Below are 21,372 nucleotides of genomic sequence, written 5' to 3' on the forward strand. Positions count from 1 at the left end.
CTCTGAGTAATGGACAAACAGACACACCCACCAAAGACTGGCTTAGGAAAATGAAACCGATGGAATTTTTAAACGAGATAAGAAAACATTAGACAATTTTAGAGTTAGAAGCGTAATGGAATCCGACGATCGATCTGGTACTTTTAGATACCTCCACGCACCATGCAAGACTTCCCCTTTAATCCACAACGCGCGCACGGTATGGGGACCCGAGCGATCTATCGAACTCACTCTTAATGTTTTGCATGTACCTCTATTATGCAAAAAGACATGTGTTGGGGAAATAGAGAGCAGACTAGGTTATTGTTTCCTCCAGCAACTAGGAGACATTGCAAGAAATGACAAAGGTGCGTCCAAACTTACCTTACAAACACATAGCGATCTGTCGCGGTTAAAGGGAAGGCCGCATAAAATCATCTTTCAAATCGACACCCTTTATCTCCACAAAATCAATGAACGCCTCTCACTTCAACTAACTTATTGTTGCTTTCTTTGTTACTAACGCCTTTCACCAATAGCGTGGCTCCACCGGCTCAATATAAAAACCTTACGCAACCAACAATGCGCGATGGTGAATTTGATCTCGAAAACGTCCAGGTTCACAAGCAGCATAACATAGGGGGGCTTTCCTTCGCCAAGAAGTGTTACTTTCCGTTACGGTCACCATGTGAATATTACTTGAAACTTTGACAGCAACCAGAAATTTACCACAATCGTATAAAAACTTTTATTATGCGTCTTCCAGCTATAAGGGAGAAATTTCGCCCAATATGATGTCTTTTCACAATTTCGTATTATCTTAAGTTAAGTTCTCACGAGAGAAGCAGGATCATCCAAATTATGGAAGTCCTTTACTGACGAAAGAATGTGACAGGTACAATTGAATGTTGTGTCGCTAGCACTAATGACACAAATGTTGGATCAGAGAATTAACTCTGCAGTATGTTAGAATGGCCCCGAAGCTCAGGTGGTGGAGAAACCCGCGTTGTTCAAATCTGAATGTCAAGGATTTGATTCCCGCTGAGATCAAAACTGGGGGTCGAGCGTTAGTCTAGCCCCGGGCATTTGGACGGTCTGGTGATTTTTCACTTCACAATTCTTAGTCGTTTCCAGCCTGAGTATCAGGCTTTTCAGTGTCCCCTTCCCCCTTCCCTTAGGAAAGGCTAATACTTAAGTTACTTCGTTTCCTCTGATGATAAGTTCATTTTAAAACAAAGATAATAAATTCCGTATTGACTACGTAGGAGGGGTGGGGGGAAGGCGTAAATGAGATGAAAGATCCACAGAAGGAAGGGTCACTAGCTATAGCAGAATACTGAACACCTCAGTTATCCAAGAAGTCCTCGGAAAGGACAATAGGGTGTAGCAACAGAACGGGAACGTATTTGAGGACTCTAGAGCGCGTGGAATAGCCTGGACGCATTTCGACTATCTAATGGTTATTTGATGCGCGCGCCGTTGTCAACTGACGTTCCCGTTCTCTTGCTAAATCAACCCAATGTTCGAAGATATCCCTGTAAACCCCCCCCCCCCCCCGCGGAGGGGGCACTGGGTGAATTGACAGATGCATAAAACGTACTCGATTTGTAAAAGGGAACACTAAGAACAATTGACATTTTCATGAGTGATCGAGAGTTTGACAAGGTTAGCATGACCGACCTTCCTGTCATTTGCTTATGAAAGCTTTATGCTTCGTTCCTAACAATTTAATATGCTACCCATCAGTGGTTTTACCAAAAAAAAGTTCAGTCGACCATCTCACAAAGAATGGTCTAGTTTTTTTCTCAAATTTGTAGAAATAACTGGTGGTGGATACTAGTAGCAAAGTGCTGTAGACTAACGTAACGCGACTTAGTGAACCTGAAATTTTAAACAGAACAGAAATGCCTAAAGCCCTACAGGAGGGAACTCCACACACAACAGACCAAGCTGCCTACCTACTGGAACACAGTCTTCTCCAAGATCTGCCTCGGTATGAAGATCGGGGGGTTGGAAACGAATGTTTGGACGTATCGACCGTTAGCCCTTCGTCAGACGAGGGGCAGACAGAATAGTTAACGCTCGAAACATCTGAAACGTCAGCACTCGAATTTCTTTACGGTGGCCAAATTACCTCGTGAACTCTTTTAAAAAAAACGATAAGGGTACGTCCTGCATATTAGAGGGGGGGGGGGAGGGGTGGTATACGGGCTATATAGGTATGTGCGGCCCTAAAGGGTATGGTTTTTCAGCCGCTTTGGTCATAAAATAATAGGGTATCGATTTTAGCCATTTTGCCGCCATTTTTGGAAATAAATAGGGTATCGATTTTTGCACTCTAGTCTTGAATTCGTTTTTTTGTTTTTTTAGAAGAAGCTACTTCTTCATCACGATGTTTACGGCAACTGTGTACATGCCGCAATCGTCACGCGCTGGGATTCACGGGAGTTTTGAACTGAAGTTGACCAGACACTATCAGGTCATAAATAGGGTATCAAATTTTTGGTCAGGTCATAAATAGGGTAGGTAAAATCGCAGATTTTGAACATAGATAGGGTAAGGGTTTTGGGAAGCGGGCCGCACGCCCCTACCCAATTTTTTTGGGAGTACCCCCCGGGGTTCTAATACTGTGGATAAGAGACAGAGGCTTCAATCTACTGCACAAATACCTGTATAGGTATAATACATGTCGTGAGATTTTAAAGCCTCAAGCTTATGCTTAAGGATAGCCGAAAATCTCACAGTTGTCAGAACCAATGATAGTTAAAAAAAAAAATAATGTAAACATTGCCTATACTTTGCCAGTAGTGGTGAGCCATAACCGAGTTTTGTCCATCCCCACGTCGCGCATGCGGCTGCATACTTTAAGGCATGTTTAAAAGCCATGATTTAAGTGTCACTAAATGCAGCATATATAGCCCTCCGGCATCCATTTCAACTAACGAAAACTGGATTGGTCAGGATTAGGGTAAGAGTTTCAGGGTCCCAGTGGCACATCTCAGGTTACAACTTGTAACCCGGAAAAAACCGACTCCAAAGCTTGGAAAAATCAATTGCGCACTAATTATAATAATGGTGATCTGCATTCTTTTTGTCTAGAATAATATGCGGGGAAAACGCATCAAGTAAGGCATGATCAGTTAATTCACTTTTTTTCTCATTGGAAGAGAAAGTGGCGGGAGTTTTTCTAACCAATCACAGAGCTTAGTAAAGTAAAAAGAAACACGTATGATATTAATTTTAACACCAATCTTGTACCTAGAGTCCTCAGGCTCAAGTTGGCCAGTGGGTGGTTGCCAGAAGAGACTCTGGGGAATTGGAATTTTATTACTGCAGGATTTCTGCAAGCCGTAATGGCGCAGCCAATCAAAAAATTTAAATAAAATTCCAGTTCCACAGAGTCTCTCCTGGTGACCAACCGCTGGCCAAAAGGCCTGAGGACTCTGGTTAGGAGATTGTTTTAACACTCAAATGAAAACAGAGCTCTATAAAAGGTACCCATCAGAGGGGTGCACGGTAACAAATTATTAAAATATTAGATCATTTTATTAATTACATTATTTGACTAAGAAACACAAGAGGAAGAAAAATAAGTAAACATGGATACAGGTTATATAACTAAACAAAAATATATTACATTGAAATCAGTGTGCAGCAGCCAAAGTTGCAGAGCTTTGAGTTGGCTGCTGCGTATTAAATTTGCACAGAAAAGAAGCAAATATTGAGGAATCATTTAATTAAACTAATAATAATTATTAGTTTAATTAAATGATAAGTAACTAGTGACAAAAACTAAAGGCAAGATACAAAAAACATATACGACATAAACGGAATTAATACACACTAATTATCCAGGTATTTAATTCATTGGGTTCTTAATGCATGATTTCTTTTGGCAATATCAAACACAATCTCCAAAGTAAAACCGTCTACCAGGTTTTTCAGCGTAAAAGGTTTTTCACCCTAACCCTAAATCATTAATTTAATGATTTAACACTTCTATGGGAATCCGCTTTTGCCCTTAATTACATCCATTTTGAAACCACTGGTGATCCTTGGAATCTGATTGGTCCAAAATGGTGCAATTTATTCCCAAATTGCACCATTTTTTGCTCTAAATTGCATCCTTTCTTTAGCCCATCAAAATGAAAAATTTTATGAAGTAACACAAATAGAGTATTAATATTGACAATGATACTCTGTGATTTCAAAATGGATGTAATTTAGTGGTAATTGAACTTCGTGTCGTGCAATTTTGGTCTGAAATCATACTTGTGATTTCAAATCAAACTCGCGCGGCACGTTTGTTTGATTTTGAGATCACGCGTATGATTTCAGACCAAATTGCACTCCACTCAGTTAAATTACCAATATAAATCACAAGAGACAAAAGAAACAAGTGGGTACCCTGTGGCCAGTCATAAGCATTATAATATATAAACTGAACTGGTTTAGATTGGCTTTTAGCTAGGCCTTCAATTCACTCACTGGGTAACTCAAAAAGACTGATCCATGGGCAGACTGGTATACAGAGTACCCCTACTGAATCCTTTATAGGCCAAACCATAAAAAGAAGAAACGGGAAGTTTAAGTTGAGCATTTCAAGCATGCTATTTCATAAATTTAGTTGGCTCTGGCTCAGGGTCATGAGCCACATGATTAATACACAATGTCAACCTGGTTTCATTTTTTGGGGTTAAATACAATTTTACAAAGCAGTCTGATTTTTGCTTTCCTTTGTGTAGTATTCAATTTATACCATAATCATAAAAATCAAACTGGTTTAACAAATGTTTTAAACCCATAAACATTTTGAACCACAACATAATTATGCATAGCAAAATAGTATTTGCTCTGCAATGTAGAAAATAAACCAAATAAGCGAGCTATACTGTTTTAAAACTGGACGATAAAACTGTTCTTTACTTTTCTCTGCCATTTTGTTCATCCCATTCTCCCACAGGTTCACAAAACTCACCTCGGGCTTCATAAAATTAGTCAGAAAACAACTGCTTTCATGGCCTGATGCAGTGATGGATGACCATTGCTGGTTTTGGACGAACATTTCTTTTTTTTTTACCTTTTCAGGGTGGTCCACAGAGGGGATTAGTGACTGTAGGGGTGGGGCGCGGACCAGTCTGTTTGTACCGTGACTGGAACCCGGTCAGGTAGAGGGGTTCACAGTCTGGGGATCAGTCTTTTCCGGTAATCCTCTAAAATTCATTTTAAAAAAAACATTGCCTTGTATACACATTACCCGCACGTTGATTAAACCATTGTGCTTTACAACAATTCCTCGCAAAAGGCATGTATGTACATGCACGCTTTCAAAAAAACCCTTGTTCTTTCTACAGTTATGAAAAAAAAGAAATCAATAGCATGCCTTACGAACTAAACACAAAGGAGTGCAACAGTGAAGCCTCATCTACCTCACCTGAATTTTTTCACAAGTGGAATGGCTGGATCAAGAAAAAAGCAGTTAGGGGAGGCTAATAGCCTTCTCCTAATTGTTTTAAAATTTGTTGGGTCCAACCAACTATAAGAAATAAGCTAAAACAGTCAGTAAAATTTACTAAAAGAAACCTAAAAATGCAACATTTACAATTTAGGATGGTGCCTACCTTTGTTACTGCACAATACATTCTGCACATCTCGAGATACTCCGGTTTTCTATGGGTGGTGCCTACTAATACAGGAATATTTTTGCGCAGTTTAAAACTGTATGGAGAAAGCAGAACTTAGCAAGTGCTTTTGGTATCCAAAAAGAAAATTGGGGGTATATAACCAGGCATTTTTCAGAGATATCGAAGCTTCAATTTTCTCTAAAAAATGCATGGTTACCCCCAAATTTTCCTTTTGGATTTCAAATATAGCCCTTGCTAAGATTTACATGTACTTTTCCTGCATAGTCATAAACCACACGAAAATGCTTAATTCAGTATAAATTTTAGTAGGCACAATTGGCCAGTGACATGAGTGTTAGATAGACTACATAGACACCTTAGGCCCGGGTTATAAATGCGGTACTTAATGCACGAGCTGAACTCAATTCAACTAATTAGCATGAGTTAAGTTCACATGAAGTTCGTTGTTTGACCCAATTAAGATAGGGTAATTTTATTTGGATCGACTGAACTGTTCTTCACGCATGGTTCAGGGTGAAGAATGGCTGAAGATCGACTTAAGGTCAAACGCCGATATTCTCATGAGCTGAACACAATGCATGAATTACGTTGATATATTTCTGAATATATCAGGGCTAGTGATTGGCTGTAAACCCTTGGCGTTACATCAGTCATGCAGGAAACCTGAAGAATGACACAACTTTGAATGAAAATGGCTTTCGCCTAATTCAAAACAGGCCACAAAAAGAGACGAAAAACGTTAACCTTCAGATAAGTTTTAACGCTTTAATAACACTCAAGAATCAACATTCTTGAACTCATTTTAAAACCGTTAATTGTTTTTGTCATTTTCCTTTGGATAATTAATCTGAACAGATAAATTGACATAATATAAATAAACAGGCAAAATTTATTGAAAAAAAATTTGGACAAATTGGCAAGCTTTCTTTATAATTATATTTTTTGCTAAAAATTGCATATTTTCAGTTTTTTTCTGTAATTTTCTTACATCCTTCACAGGTATTTCCTGACCGCCTTGCTTTTTTATTTTATCTTGCAGTTAAGTTCAGCTGAATTAAGCTTAAATTGTAAATTAAATAGGTTTAGATCATGGAGAATTAAGGGGGGCTTGGCCTTGCTGCCCTTAGATTCTTTCAGGACCGCTTTATGGATCATTACAAAACAAGCTTTGAAGTGAATTTTTTTACTGACCTCCTTTAGAGTTCGATATTTGTTAACAGGTATATTTGATTTCTCCTCCCATTCATTTGCATCAAAATGAAACATTTCCACTGATAACTCTCTTGATTTCCTGCTATCTGTCATACCACCAATGACATACAAAGCTCCCTTAAAGCACACCATACTTGCAGAGTGACAAGGTACTGTAAGAGTGGGTATCACCTGCCATTCATCAGTTGATGGGTTGTAAACCTCACAAGTTTTGAGCGCTGTACAAATCTGTCCATTCTTTTGCAGTCCGCCTGCTACATGGATCTTGCCATTCATGGCTGCTCCAAAAGCATCGTGTCTCGCTTCATTCATAGCTGCAACCTCTTCCCAGCAATCTTCACTTGGATCAAGTTTTTGTACCTGAGTTGTTCCATTAATCTCTTCATTTTCCTTCTCACTGCCACCCATTATGTAAAAATGATGACCATCAGTAACACCACATACTCCCCAGTGACTGAGAGCTCCATCCCCATATATTTTCCATTCATTCTTGTCTGGATGGTATGTATAAATGGTGTTCTCAGGGACAGCTGTTTCAGTATTTGTTAATACATACAAAGTCACATCACCATTAATTACAAATGCAGAAGAAAATTGCTCCTTATATGACGCAAACTTTGTTCTAATTGTTCCCCATGAGTTAGTGGAAGGTATGTAGTATTCTGCTACTGGAGACTGATTACTGAAAATATAAACTCTGTCTCTGTATTGTATGGGAGCATGGTGCTGATGTTCCAAAGTCATGTCCGAAAAGTGGTACCACTTGTTTTTATGTGGAAGGTAACACAACGCTATTTTTCCACCACAAACAAACACTCCATCTTGGTGCACTTCCAGGCATTTTCTTGGTAGCTTGATGCAACTATTACCACTGGAGCCAAAAATTGACCCCAAAGAACCCCAGACAAGCTTAGTACACTCAATGTTAGCTGTTACAAGCTCTTCCTTGACCAAACTGTTACACAGAAAGTCGCGTGAAATGGACATCAGGCGCACTTGACGCAATAACTCAGGAAAATCCTTTTCTCTCTCACTCTTGTTGTGAGAAACCCACTTCACAATTCCATGAAAAATTTGTTCTTCAGCTCTGACAACAACATCATCACTTGCCACCCATTCCATGACTTGTTTTACATCAAGATTCAGAAAATCATCTGTTTCCATGACAATACTAAAACGTTTTTGGATCACTTCACAGGATGACTCCTTCAAATCCGTGCACTGATACTTGTCAGCAAAGTAATAGTTGTAAAGACAGTTTTCGGGTGTCACTTTCTTCTCCAAGAAATCACAAGCTGCTGTTTTCAGGCCTGGCATAAGAAGATAATCTGCAGTTGCAATCAAATTATGGCCACTTTCCTCGGTAACTGAAACATTTCCAGTGTAAATGTACTTTAGCACGTCTTCCATGACAGCCGCAGTAGCTTCTTCAAGCTCTATTTTGATCAACTGTTCGTTGCTTTCGCTCATGTCACTCTCAAGAAGTGAAAGGAAGAACGGGCTTGCTGCGGCCAGCACAGGTTTGTGAGCTTTGAACTCTTTGCCTTTCACTGAAACTGTCACATCACAGAAGCTTTCGTTTCTTCTCAGGGTATCAAGACGCTCGATAAGTTCTTGACGATGCTGTGAAGGATCTGTTGTCATGGGGTAAGACACCTCCGCCATGATTGCCTTTGTAGACGGAAGCGAATGCAATTGAGAGGGGATTGGGCTCTGGTCCTCGAAGGACCCTTTTTACAGGACAGAAACAGCGACCACGCTTTCGCGTTACGCTCCTTTTTTTGCGAGGACCTTTTTTATTTAACAAAATTGCAACATACTTAGAACATGCCCCAGGAAGCGGGGGGGGGGGGGGGGGGGGGGCGTTCACTGAGTTCCTGGGAGAGTTCACTGGGGAAAACGAACATTTGCTTGCACCCAGCCGGCATCGCAGTTCATGTCCCACAGCAATTTGTGTGTGTAAGTTCGAACAAACACTCGTATTGTTTTATGTTGGTCTCGTTCTCGTTCTCGTTCTGCTTTATGTGGGCCTTGTCTTCTGGAAGGGTTGCCTCAGCTACAGTCAATTCTCGCCTTGTGGACACCTTGCTATTACGGACACCCCGATAATATGGACAGTAGTTAATTAACCTCCGGCAAAAGAAAATTACAGACGTTTGACTGAAATAAATTCCCGATATTACGGACTCTCGCTATTAAGGACGCTAACTCGCGGTCCCGAGGGTGTCCGCAATAAAGGGAGTTGACTGTATATCTATTAAAGGTTGGCTTGGGAATGGCATTGCACCCTTCCGTCTCCGTCGACCTAAATGGGAGGGGGCGGGGTGCCTGTCAGCCTTTATAAATACACCCACAAAAAAAATTAAACAGATAATTTAAGAACGTCTCTTAAGAATATTTTGAGGGCTAAACTAAACTAAAACAAACAAAAGGGAAGGTTCAATCTCAACACCAAAATTAGACGTTCTTTTAATAGCCTGTGAAAAGGCTCCTAATGGGCGGTGTATAACATTTGCAGACTGCAAACTGCAGACCGCAGACTGCAGACTGCAAACTGCAGACTGCAAACTGCAGACCGCAGACTGCAGACTGCAGACTGCAGACTGCAGACTGCAAACGGCAGACCGCAGACTGCAGACTGCAGACTGCAGACCGTAGACTGCAGACTGCAGATAGCAGACTGCAGACGGTTAATTGTAAAATAATACACATTGAAACATAAGAATTAATGCTTATGCTTTCTACAGCCCAAAATGTACCAGGCGCTCTGACCGATCGATACTTTGATGTGAAGATTTTTACTCATTTCCTGCAGTACTGCTTCTTCTTCTTCTTCTTTTTTTCTCAAAACTAGGAATGTCTTTTCCTTACTTAGTATGCTTCCTTCAGAAAACAATAGCTCGGGTTCCCGATGAGAAAAAGAGAAATTAAACGAGCCATACCATCGCCACGTTTTCTTTCATTTTCTTAGAAGCCTGGGAATAAGGGGCCACAGGGTCCTCACAGTCACAAAAGCCGCCTCGAAATAAGGATTTCTAAGGGAATTAATCGTAAGATTCATAAAACGTTGAAAATTCACGTAAACTGCTATTTAATATACTTCACCCTCAGAAAGACATGTAAAAAAACGTCATTTTTAGCAAGTTTTGATGTTTTATCGATAAACTCCGGTCCTCATACTAATCATATTCGTAATTTAGCTTAGGAGGCTGTTGTTAGTCTAGGTGCCCTGTACGCAAATTACAACTGGTGAAAACAATTTACAGTCTGCAGTCTGCGGTCTGCGGTCTGCGGTCTGCGGTCTGCAGTCTGCAGTCTGCAGTCTGCGGTCTGCAGTCTGCGGTCTGCAGTCTGCAGTCTGCGGTCTGCAGTCTGCAGTCTGCAAATGTCAAACACCGCCTAATGGGCCGGAGGAAGGGGAAAGAGCTTGGTGTGGAACTCTCCCTTTCTTTCTCGCCCCGGCGTTAGACCGAGTTTCACTCGCCTGATTTGCCCTAAACCCCACTTGTGAGCCTTTTTACAGGCTGGAAGAGTGTACTTGAGGAAAATTGTTTTGTTGGATAAGGAAGTAAAAGTGGCCTCTTGAACAACTATTGGAACTTGTATATTGCCGGGTGTGTTGGTTTCCTTTTTGAGCGGAGCTTTTTGGCAGAAAACATTCACCCACCTCTCGGTGATATTTGACAACCTAAATGAAAAAAAAAAAATGCTCGTATTTTAAGGAAATGGTATTAATTATTTTGGAGATACATCAACTTAAACTAGTTAATGAACTATTTGAACCCCTTTATAATTATTGGTGCGTTACTTTCATTTTTGAGTCGGGCTTTTCTGGCAACAAACATTTACACGATTTCTCTCAGTGATATTTATCAAGGCAATAACTCTTTCAAATCTTTTTTTTAATTCGCTTTCTCAACTGACAAATGTTGCGATAAAGGTGTTGGGAGAATGACATTTCCTCGTTTGCGGAGGCCTCATACCGCAATCCTGTGAATCGGAGAAAACGGCCAGAAAGACATCGAGTATTGCTCCAATAAACTTTGTTCGCCGTCACAGACGTGAGGAAAGAACTAGAAGTGGTGTTTAGGGCCAGTTTTCTCATTCGTCGCCGTTTCAAAATTCTTTATTCTGTGGTCCCGTCCAATTTTCTCGCGCCCAGTCTCCTATCAGTCGTCTATTAAATCGAGGCTCTACCGATCCCCAAACATGGCCGCCGCCGTGACTCGGCCCATGACAACAGATCCTTCACAGCATCGTCAAGAACTTATCGAGCGTCTTGATACCCTGAGAAGAAACGAAAGCTTCTGTGATGTGACAGTTTCAGTGAAAGGCAAAGAGTTCAAAGCTCACAAACCTGTGCTGGCCGCAGCAAGCCCGTTCTTCCTTTCACTTCTTGAGAGTGACATGAGAGAAAGCAACGAACAGTTGATCAAAATAGAGCTTGAAGAAGCTACTGCGGCTGTCATGGAAGACGTGCTAAAGTACATTTACACTGGAAATGTTTCAGTTACCGAGGAAAGTGGCCATAATTTGATTGCAACTGCAGATTATCTTCTTATGCCAGGGTTAAAAACAGCAGCTTGTGATTTCTTGAAAAAGAATGTGACACCCGAGAACTGCATATTCAGCTATTACTTTGCTGACAAGTATCAGTGCCAAGAACTCAAGGAAAAATCCCATGAGACAACACAGTCGTATTTTAGTGTTGTCATGGAAACAGATGATTTTCTGAATCTTGATGTAAAGCAAGTCATGTGATGGGTGTCTAGTGATGATGTCATTGTCAGAGCTAAAGAAGAAATTTTTCAGGGAATTTTGAAGTGGGTGTGTCACAACAAGAGTGAAAGAGAAAACAATGTTCCTGAACTATTGCGTCAAGTTCGCCTGCATTCCATGTCACATGAATTTATATTCAATGAACTTATTAATGAAGAGCTGATAACAGCTAACAATGAGTGTTTAAATTTTGTGTTGGCAAGCATGAAAGAAATTGTCGCATTCTCTGGCACAGAACAGGTTTCAAGGTCACCAAGGAAATGCCTTGAGACGCATGCAGATGTGATTTTTGTTTGCGGTGGGAGGAAGGCCTTATGTTACCTACCACAGGACAACAAGTGGTACCAGTTGCCAGACATGGTATTGGAGCATGGAGGTCATGCCATTATACAATGCAAGGATAAGATTTACATTTTTGATAATCAACACGTTGGACCTGGCAAATTACGTGTATTAGAATACTACATGCCTTCTACCAACACCTGGGGAACAGTTCAGACCACTATTCTTCCGGATGTTGAAAGTGAAGAGGACATTGAGTTGTTTTCAAGCTTATCTGTAATGAATGGCAGTATTTATGCAGTAGGATCTTTTAGTGAAATGATGTTTGTTTACAATCCTTGTAAGAATGACTGGGATTTCCTAGATCTCCCCTATTATCAGCATGGGTGTTGTTGCATTACTTTCAACAGGCAATTTGTGTACATCATAGGGGGCTCTTCTTCTCTAACAGATTATGGATCCACAACAGTGAAAAAGTTAAATCTCCAGGAAAGTAGTGTGGAAGATGTTGTAGCCATGAATGAAGCAAGGCATAATGCTTTTGGAGCAGCCGTGAATGGGAAGATCTATGTAGCAGGTGGACTACAAAAGAAAGATGGGAATCTTAGAGCACTCAACACATGTTAGGTATATGACCCATCAACTGACGAGTGGCAGCTGATACCAAATCTTAACGTTCCTCGTCATTCTGCAAACATGGTGTGCTTCAATGGAGTGTTGTTTGTTGTTGGTGGTGGCTTGAGTGCCAAACAGTCAAGAGAATTATCAGTGGAAATGTATGATTCCAAGTCTAATGAATGGAAGACGAACTCATCTATTCCCATCAGCTGTGAAAACGAAGCAGAAAAAAAGAAAAAGTATAGATACCAGGCTTGTTTAGCAACAATTCGCAGAGACATATTAAAGAAGCCTATTAACTTTTGAACAATAGAAAACATTTTGATTCATTTAGTTTTGACATTGCAGTAGGTACATAATGGCTTATGGAACCTGAAAAAGACTAAAACAGCAACTACTGTAATAATAACTTACAAAGAATAGGAAATAGACAAATTATTTCAAAGTTTAGTGGGATGTTCTTCCACATTCCAACCACAATTAATTTTTTTCTCTATTAAACTAACAAGAAAAAAAAAAAATTTGTATCCTGGTAATCTTTTGCCCATACTAATGCAATTCCGTGGGGCACTGGGTAAACTTGCCACATCTGGTGGGTATTATATTTATCTTATTTTTTTTTTTAAATTAGTCTTCAATTTGTAAACTTGCCTTGTCCTCAGTAAAATGTATAATGAAGCCAGGTCAAACATTTCTGCCAAGAGTACAACTTAAAGTTGATTATTGTAATATTGATTTGTTATCAAATGTACGTTGTATTTTTGTTTCAATAATCTGCAGTTTGAATGAAGAATGAAAATTGAAACTAAAAAAAATGGAACTACCTGCAGATCAGTGACAGTTTCATTAATTAAATGCAAAGTGTCATACAGCAGACATGTGACAGCTTCAAGAAAGGTTTTCAAATTTGCATAACCTTTCATCTGTATTTTATTATTTTTCTCATTGTTTCTCTTTGCTTTCAGATTGTTTAGAATTTTGATCAGCTGTCATTTGCCTTGATAGCTCAGTTGGTAGCTGAGCACTCTCCTGGTTATATACAGAGGTCATGCATTCAAATCCCTTTCGAATCAAAAATTTTTCAGGCTTATTTTGAGCAAAATTGAAGAACAACTCCCTAATAGACCTGACAGCAAACTGCAGGTTCACCATTTTTTGTGGCTCCTGCAAAAAGCACCCTCTGTCAAGTCCTCACAGCATGCAAGAAACAACCACTAGAACTGAAACTAAATGGGCTCCTATTGGGTAAGGCTCGAAACGTGCACTTGAATTTATTTAGGGTGGCCAAATTACCTTATCAACTCTTTTAGTAAAACTATCATTTGATACAAGGGCATGTCCTGCCTATTAGAGGATCATGTTCTAATACTGTGGATAAGAGACAGAGACTTCAATCCGTTGCAAAATACCTTTATAGGTATACATGTCGTCAGATTTTCAAGCCTCAAGGTTATGCTTATGGATAGCTGAAAATCGCACAGTTGTCAGAACCAATGATAGGAAAAAAAAATAATGTAAACATTTGCCTATACTTTGCCGGTAGTGGTGAGCCATAACCGAGTTTGGTAAATTTATTTATAAATAATTTATATTGTCCATACCACCTCGCGCATTAGCTGTGTACTCTACTGGGTTATGTTTAAAAGCCATGATAGTGTCACTAAATGCAACATATATACCCTCCGACATCCACTTCAACTAACGAAAATTGGATTGGTCAGGATTAGGGTAAGCTTCAGAGACCAGTGGCACACCCCCACACAAAAATAGTTTTAGAGTCCCCCCCCCCCCCCCCCAACCCTAAGAACCCCCATGGCCAATACACACAGCAAAATCCGGCAGAAAATGTTTGGAGAATTCACAATAATTTTCTTAGCTGCGTTGGACACTTCTTGGTTTTCAGATGACGTCATAAAAAACTGAAATTCATAACTAAACACCATTTTTGGGTTTTTATCTTCATCACATATAAGAAAATCTAAAATTTCCATCGGCTTGCTTGTTTTCAGCCGGATAGCATTCTTCGTTTTGAAAATAGAGCAGTTTGAATTTTAGATTTTTGCGCAGTGCGTGACAGAAGGATTGCTGCTCTAAACATGTCACGTACAGGAAAACATCGATTCGCCTCGTGTTTTTTTTAGGACTGACCAGCTGACATGTAATAGCAGCGTTAATGTCAATGTGTGAAAGTTTAGCAGAGAGAAGAAAGGCTTTTAAATAGCCAAGGTAAACTCCAGATGTTTTTGCTGGTTTCCAGCCGCCATGTTGGTGCCCATCAGACGGGGCCCCAACATGGCGTCCCATACTAAACTCTGATTTTCCGTGGTACATTTTCTCGAATAACTCGATTAGGAGATATCGCACAGCCCTGTGGCTTTCACACGATGTTTATGTATCACTCTTCTACAACATATCAATTTCTTGACTTTATCTATTGAATGGCTGAGGATTTTATTTTTTCACTTGCGTGACGATGTGTGAGGTGAAAACCACTCATAGCAAAGCTTGGGAAAATCAATTGCGCACTATTATTATAATAATGGTGATCTGCATTCGTTTTGTCGAGAATAATATGCGGGGAAAACGCATCAAGCAAGCCATGATCAGTTAATTCACTTTTCTTCTCATTGGAAGAGAAAATGGCGGGAGTTTTGCTAACCAATCACAGAGCGTAGTAAAGTAAATTTAACGCCAATCTTCTACCCACAGTCCTCAGGCTCTTTAGCCTCCCACGCAGGCGTTCTTAGGGGTTCGTCATGCGTTCCTGCCCCACGAGGGGCAGGAACGCGTGATGAACCCTACAGGCTCTTTGGCCAGCGGTTGGTCGCCAGAGGAGACTCTGGGGAACTGGAATTTTATAACTGCAGGATTTCTGTGGTGAAACAATACAAGCCGTAACAGGGTAGCTAATCGAAAATTTAAATAAAATTTCAGTTCCACAGAGTCTCTCCTGGCCACCAACGGCTGGCCAAAAAGCCTGAGGACTCTGGGCACAAGACTCAAATGAAAAGAGTGCTCTATGAAAGGTACCCATCAGAGGAGTGCATTAGGACGGTAACAAGTTATTAAAATATTAGATCATTTTATCAATTACATATTATTTGACTAGAAACACAAGAGGAAGAAAAATAAGTAAACATGGATACAGGTTATATAACTGAAAAAAAAATATTACATTGAAATCAGTGTGTAGCAGCCAAAGTTGCAGAGCTTTGAGTTGGCTGCTGCGTATTAAATTTGCACATAAAAGAAGCAAATATTGAGGAATCATTTAATTAAACTAATAATTAAAATAATAAGTACCTAATGACAAAAACTAAAGGCAAGATACAAAAAAAAAAAAAAATATATATATATATATATATATATATATATATATATATACAACGTAAACGGAATAATTATTAATACACACTAAATTATCCAGGTTTTTAATTCATTGGGTTCTTATGCATGATTTCTTTTGGCAAATATCAAACACAATCTCCAAAGTAAAACTGTGTACCAGGTTATTCAGCATAAATGATTTAACATTTCTATGGGAATCCTCTTTTGCCTTAAATCACAAGAGACAAAAGAAACAAGTGGGTAGCCTGTGGTCAGTCATGAGCATTATAATATATAAACTGAACTGGTTTAGATTGGCTTTAAGGCTTTTAATTGGGTAGCTTGGAAAGACTGATCCATGGGCAGACTGGTCCACAGAGTACTCCTACTGAATCCTTTATAGACCACACCATAAAATGAAGAAAAAGGAAGTTTAAGTTCAGCATTTCAAACATGCTATTTCACAAATTTAGTTGGCTCTGGCTCAGGGTCAGCCACATGATTAATACATGTTGTCAACCTTGTTTCATTTTTTGGGGTTAAATACAATTTTACAAACCAATCTGATTTTTGCTTTCCTTTGTGTAGTATTCAATTTATACCATAATCATAAAAATCAAACCGGTTTAAAAGTTTTTAAACCCACAAACATTTTGAACCACAGCATAATTATACATAGCAAAATACTATTTGCTCCTTGTAGAAAATAAACCAAATAAGCAAGCTATGTTTTAAAACTGGACGATAAAACTGTTCTTTACTTTTCTCTGCCATTTTGTTCATCCCATTCTCCCACAGGTTCCCAAAACTCACCTCGGGCTTCATAAAATTAGTCAGAAAACAACTGCTTTCATGACCTGATGCAGTGATGGATGACCATTGCTTTTGTTCTGTTGGTTTTGGACGAAAATTTCTTTTTTTATCTTATCTGGGTGGTCCATAAAGGGGGTCAGTGGCCATGTAGGGGTGCCGGTGGGCCGTGGACAAGTCATTTTGTACCGTGAGCCCGGTCAGGTAAAGGGGTTCACAGTCTGGGGATCAGTCTTTTCCGGTAATCCTCTTAAATTCACTTTAAAAAAACATTGCCTTGTATACACATCACCCGCAGGTTGATTAAACCATTGTGCTTTACAACAATTCCTCGCAAAAGGCATGTATATACATGCACGCTTTCAAAAACCCTTGTTCTAATTTCTACAGTTATGAAAACAAAGAAATCAATGGCATACCTTACAAACTAAACACAAAGGACTGCAACAGTGAAGCCTTCCCTACCTCACCTGAATTTTTCCACAAGCGGAATGGCTGGATCAAGCAAAAAGCAGTTAGGGGAGGCTAATAGCCTCCCACTAATTGTTTTGAAATTTGTTGGGTCCAACCAATTATAAAAAATAAGCTAAAACAGTCAGTAAAATTTACTAAAAGAAACCTAAAAATGCAATGTTTACAATTACGGACGGTGCCTACTTTTGTTACTGCACAAAACATTCTGCGCATCTCAAGATACTCAGTGGTTTCCTATGGGTGGTGCCTACTAATACAGGAATATTTTTGCGCAGTTTAAACTATATGGAGAAAGCAGAACTTAGCAATTAGTGCTTTTGGTATCCAAAAAGACAATTGGGGTTTTAGCATGCATTTTTCAGAGAAAATGAAGCTTCAATTTGGAAATTAAATAAACCCACCACATATTGCTTTGTAGCAGTGCTGCTTTTTAAAACAATTATTGTACTTGCTTAATTATCCCAAAAAATGCATGCTAAACCCCCAATTTTCCTTATGAATTTCAATAGCCCTTACTATGACTTGCTTTTCCTGCATAACTGTGCAAAAATACTTCAGTATTTAGTTATTAGGCACTGTCTTCTAGCTGGTAGCAAGCCCAGTCACGTGAGCGTCCCATAGACTCCTCCTTAGACACCTCAAATTCTACCAGGACCTCTTTATGGATCATTGCAAAACAAGCTTTGTAGTGAATTTTTTTTCGGACCTCCTCTTGAGTTTCACGGTTGACAGGTATGGTTGATTTCTCCTTCCATTCATTTGCATCAGAATCAAACATTTCCACTGATAGCTCTCTTGATTTTCCGCTATCTTTCATACCACCAATGACATACAAAGCCCCCATAAAGCACACCATGCTTGCAGAGTGACGAGGCACTGTAAGACTGGGTATCACCTGCCATTCATCAGTTGATGGGTTGTAAACCTCACATGTGTTGAGTGCTCTAAGATTCCCATCATCCTTTTGCAGTCCGCCTGCTACATAGATCTTTCCGTTCATGGCTGCTCCAAAAGCATCATGTCTCGCTTCATTCATAGCTGCAACCTCCTCCCAGCTACCTTCACTTGGATCAAGTTTTTCTACCTTAGTCATTCCATTGATTGTGATCTCTTCATTTTCCTTCTCAGTGCCATCCATTATGTAAATATGATGACCATCAGTAATGCCACACGCTCCCCAGCGACTGAGAGTTTCATTCCCATATATTTTCCATTCATTCTTGTCTGGATGGTATGTAAAAATGGTGTTCTCAGGGACAGTTTCAGTATTAGTTAATAAATACAAAGTCACGTCACCATCAAATACAAATACAGAAGAAAATTGCTCTTCATACTCAAACTTTGTTCTTATTGCTCCAAATGAGTTACTGGAAGGTATGTAGTATTCTGCCACTGGAGACTGACCAGTCACAACTTTTTGTTTACTGAAAACATAAACTTTGTCTCTGTATTGTATGGGAGCATGGTGCTGATGTTCCAAAGTCATGTCGGCAAAGTGGTACCACTTGTTTTCTTGTGGAAGGTAACACAAGGCTTTTTTTCCACCACAAACAAACATTCCACCTTGGAGCACTTCCAGGCATTTTCTTGGTAGCATGATACAACTATTATCACTCGAGCTAAAAGTCGACCCCAAAGAATCCAAGACAAGCTTAGCACACTCAAAGTTAGTTGTTACGAGCTCTTCCTTGACCAAACTGTTACACAGGAAGTCATGTGAAATGGACATCAGGCGTACTTGACGCAACAACTCAGGAAAATCCTTTTCTCTTTCAATCTTGTTTTGAGAAACCCACTTCACAATTCCATGAAAAATTTCTTCTTCAGCTCTGACAACAACATCATCACTAGCCACCCATTCCATGACTTGCTTTACATCGAGGTTCAGAAAATCATCTGTTTCTATAACGACACTGAAATCTGTTTTGATCACTTCACAGGATGACTCCTTCAACTCCGTGCACTGATACTTGTCAGCAAAGTAATAGTTGTAAAGACAGTTGTCGGGTATCAAATTCTTTCTCAAGAAATCACACGCTGCTGTTTTCAGGCCTGGCATAAGAAGATAATCTGCAGTTGCAATCAAATTATGGCAACTTTCCTCGGTAACTGAAACATTTCCAGTGTAAATGTACCTTAGCACGTCTTCCATGACAGTCGCAGAAGCTTCTTCAAGCTCTATTTTGATCAACTGTTCGTTGCTTTCTCTCATGTCACTTTCAAGAAGTGAAAGGAAGAACGGGCTCGCTGCGGCTAGCACCGGTTTGTGAGCTTTGAACTCTTTGTCTTTCACTGCAACAGTCACATCACAGAAGCTCTTGTTTCTTCTCAGGGCATCAAGACGCTCGATAAGTTCTTGACGATGCTGTGAAGGATCTGCTGTCATGGGGTAAGACACCTCCGCCATGATTGTCCTTTGCGGAAGTAGACGGAAGCGAATGCAATTGAGAGGGGATTGGGCTCAGGTCCTGCCCCAGCGTGGTAGGGGTGGAGGGGGGGGGGGGGGGGGGGGCGTTCACTAAGTTTCTGGGAGAGTCCAGTGGGGAAAACGAAAAGACGCTTGCATGTGCATCCAGCCGGTATCGCATATCTTTTCCCACAGCAATATGTGTGCGTCACTTCGACTTGAATTGTTTTAAACGTTCGTATTGTTTATGTTGGTCTCGTTCTCGTTCTGCTTTATGTGGGCCTTGTCTTTAGGAAGGGTTGCCTTTAGTGGCACACTATAGATAAGGTTGGCATGGCTATGGCCTACGTGATGAGATGAGGGATCTTACTAGTTTTAAACACGCGATATCATAGGATATAACTTTTTATCACGTTTTTTTTTTATATTTCCTTAATGACTTATTTCCTGCTGTTATATTGTACACCCTGTTTTTTTTTTATAAGAATCTTTTTTATAAGAACGTCGAGGCTGAGGTTAACCAAAATTTTAAGAACGTATTAAGAACATTACTCAAGCTGAGGGTCGATTAAGAACGTTTTTATTTTGCTAATCTGTATATAAAATCAAGGTAACAAATGTAAATTAACCAAAATACTTAATTTTTGTATAACATTAACAAGGGTGACACACATCTCGGTTTGTCATACTGATCAGCAGTTCTTGGTACCATATCTCAGCAGGCAAGGTTGCCTGGTCACGTCCGCACTGATTTACTGAAATAATGATGTAGTGTATACCATGTAATTTAAGAACATCTTAAGGACGTTTTCAGCCTCAAATCGCAAAAAAATATGAGAACGTTCGGCCTCAACTCCAAAATTAGACGTTCTTATAAAAAAAAAAACAGAGTGTATTTTAAATTATCACTATTTTTACTACTATTACTAGCAGCAATCAAAGATTAAAGTGCGTCGACTTAGGCCCTTAGGCACCTAACTGGTCTGCATAAACCATGTTAAGATTACAGGAACCTGTAATTATAGTTACAAAACATTAGGTTATTGTGTGGGAACAATAACGTTTTATGCAACCTGCAGTCCCAGGTGTTTACAGGGCATCCTACTAAGGATCATCCGGCGGGGGCTACTGTCGCTCCAGTTACTTATTTATTTTTCCAGTGCAGGTTTTTAGTCATACAAGTGTGTATTTTTGTTTCTTTATTTGTATGTTTAATGCAACTCTTAGGAGTGTGAAACCAGGATACGATAACTCGCTAAAATGACCTCAAATCAGCAAAAGGAGACAGAGAAACAACAAACAGTACACTGTATAAACAAGGTATGTATTTTTTATTGAGAAATTTTCAGAATTTTTACCTCCTAAACCCGATCGTAAATATTCCCATACAAACTCTTAAATTTGCGCCGTGACGGTTATTACGCAAGATGATCACCACAACTCACAGCTTGAGCTTGGGCCGCCTGTGTTTTGTGCAGCAAGAACAACGACGTCTTTTAGGTTCTTGGAGTTTTAAGCCGGATTGTTCGTGCCAAAATACTTGGAAATCAAGTGCTACAGCTAAAAGGAAACAGTTCCTGAAGGCGAACTTTCGTTTCTTAGAAGAAAAAGCAAAAGATTATTTGTGTCAAATGTTAAAACTTGATCGGATTTGTTTGGTGGAAAAACTGAAATCATTCATGGATAAGAGGCCCGCGACCAAGTGCTTTCACCTCGCTACGGCTTCTTCCAGCAAACAATAACCGAACCATAATAACAGCACCCGGCTCAGTTTTTATGGGAGGAAGAAGCAGGTCAAATTCAGTGCAACAAATTACTCTGCAAGTTCCTTCTTTGGAC

General features: G+C 39.7%; 2 protein-coding genes, 1 long non-coding RNA gene and 1 pseudogene across 3 annotated transcripts in view; 2 read left to right on the forward strand and 2 right to left on the reverse strand.

The window, feature by feature from the left end:
• Nucleotides 1-19,537, reverse strand: part of LOC146467137 (kelch-like protein 7) — a 32,217-nt gene extending 12,680 nt beyond the window's left edge. Inside the window, exon 1 of the mRNA XM_085126001.1 lies at nt 17,072-19,537. Coding sequence (XP_084982127.1) covers nt 17,695-19,533 — 1,839 coding nt within the window. The 5' untranslated portion in view covers nt 19,534-19,537 and the 3' untranslated portion in view covers nt 17,072-17,694. The remainder of the gene's footprint in view (nt 1-17,071) is intronic.
• On the reverse strand, nt 4,448-8,510 carry LOC146467138 (kelch-like protein 12). The gene has a single exon (XM_085126006.1). The coding sequence runs from the start codon at nt 8,499-8,501 to the stop codon at nt 6,648-6,650; it is 1,854 nt and encodes a 617-aa protein (XP_084982132.1). The 5' UTR covers nt 8,502-8,510; the 3' UTR covers nt 4,448-6,647.
• LOC146467139 (uncharacterized) overlaps nt 8,697-21,372 on the forward strand; it is a 76,876-nt gene continuing 64,200 nt past the window's right edge. Inside the window, exon 1 of the long non-coding RNA XR_014867759.1 lies at nt 8,697-8,795. This is a non-coding gene — a long non-coding RNA (uncharacterized LOC146467139). The remainder of the gene's footprint in view (nt 8,796-21,372) is intronic.
• LOC146467140 (kelch-like protein 12) lies at nt 10,287-13,282 on the forward strand (annotated as a pseudogene).

The sequence above is a fragment of the Pavona decussata genome, unplaced genomic scaffold, assembly GCF_977016875.1.
Source record: "Pavona decussata unplaced genomic scaffold, jaPavDecu1.1 SCAFFOLD_137, whole genome shotgun sequence".
Classification (NCBI taxonomy): domain Eukaryota; kingdom Metazoa; phylum Cnidaria; class Anthozoa; order Scleractinia; family Agariciidae; genus Pavona; species Pavona decussata.

Coding starts and splice junctions, on each gene's coding strand:
- LOC146467138 (XM_085126006.1), bottom strand. CDS start 8,501: ATGGCGGAGGTGTCTTACCCCATGACAACAGATCCTTCACAGCATCGT.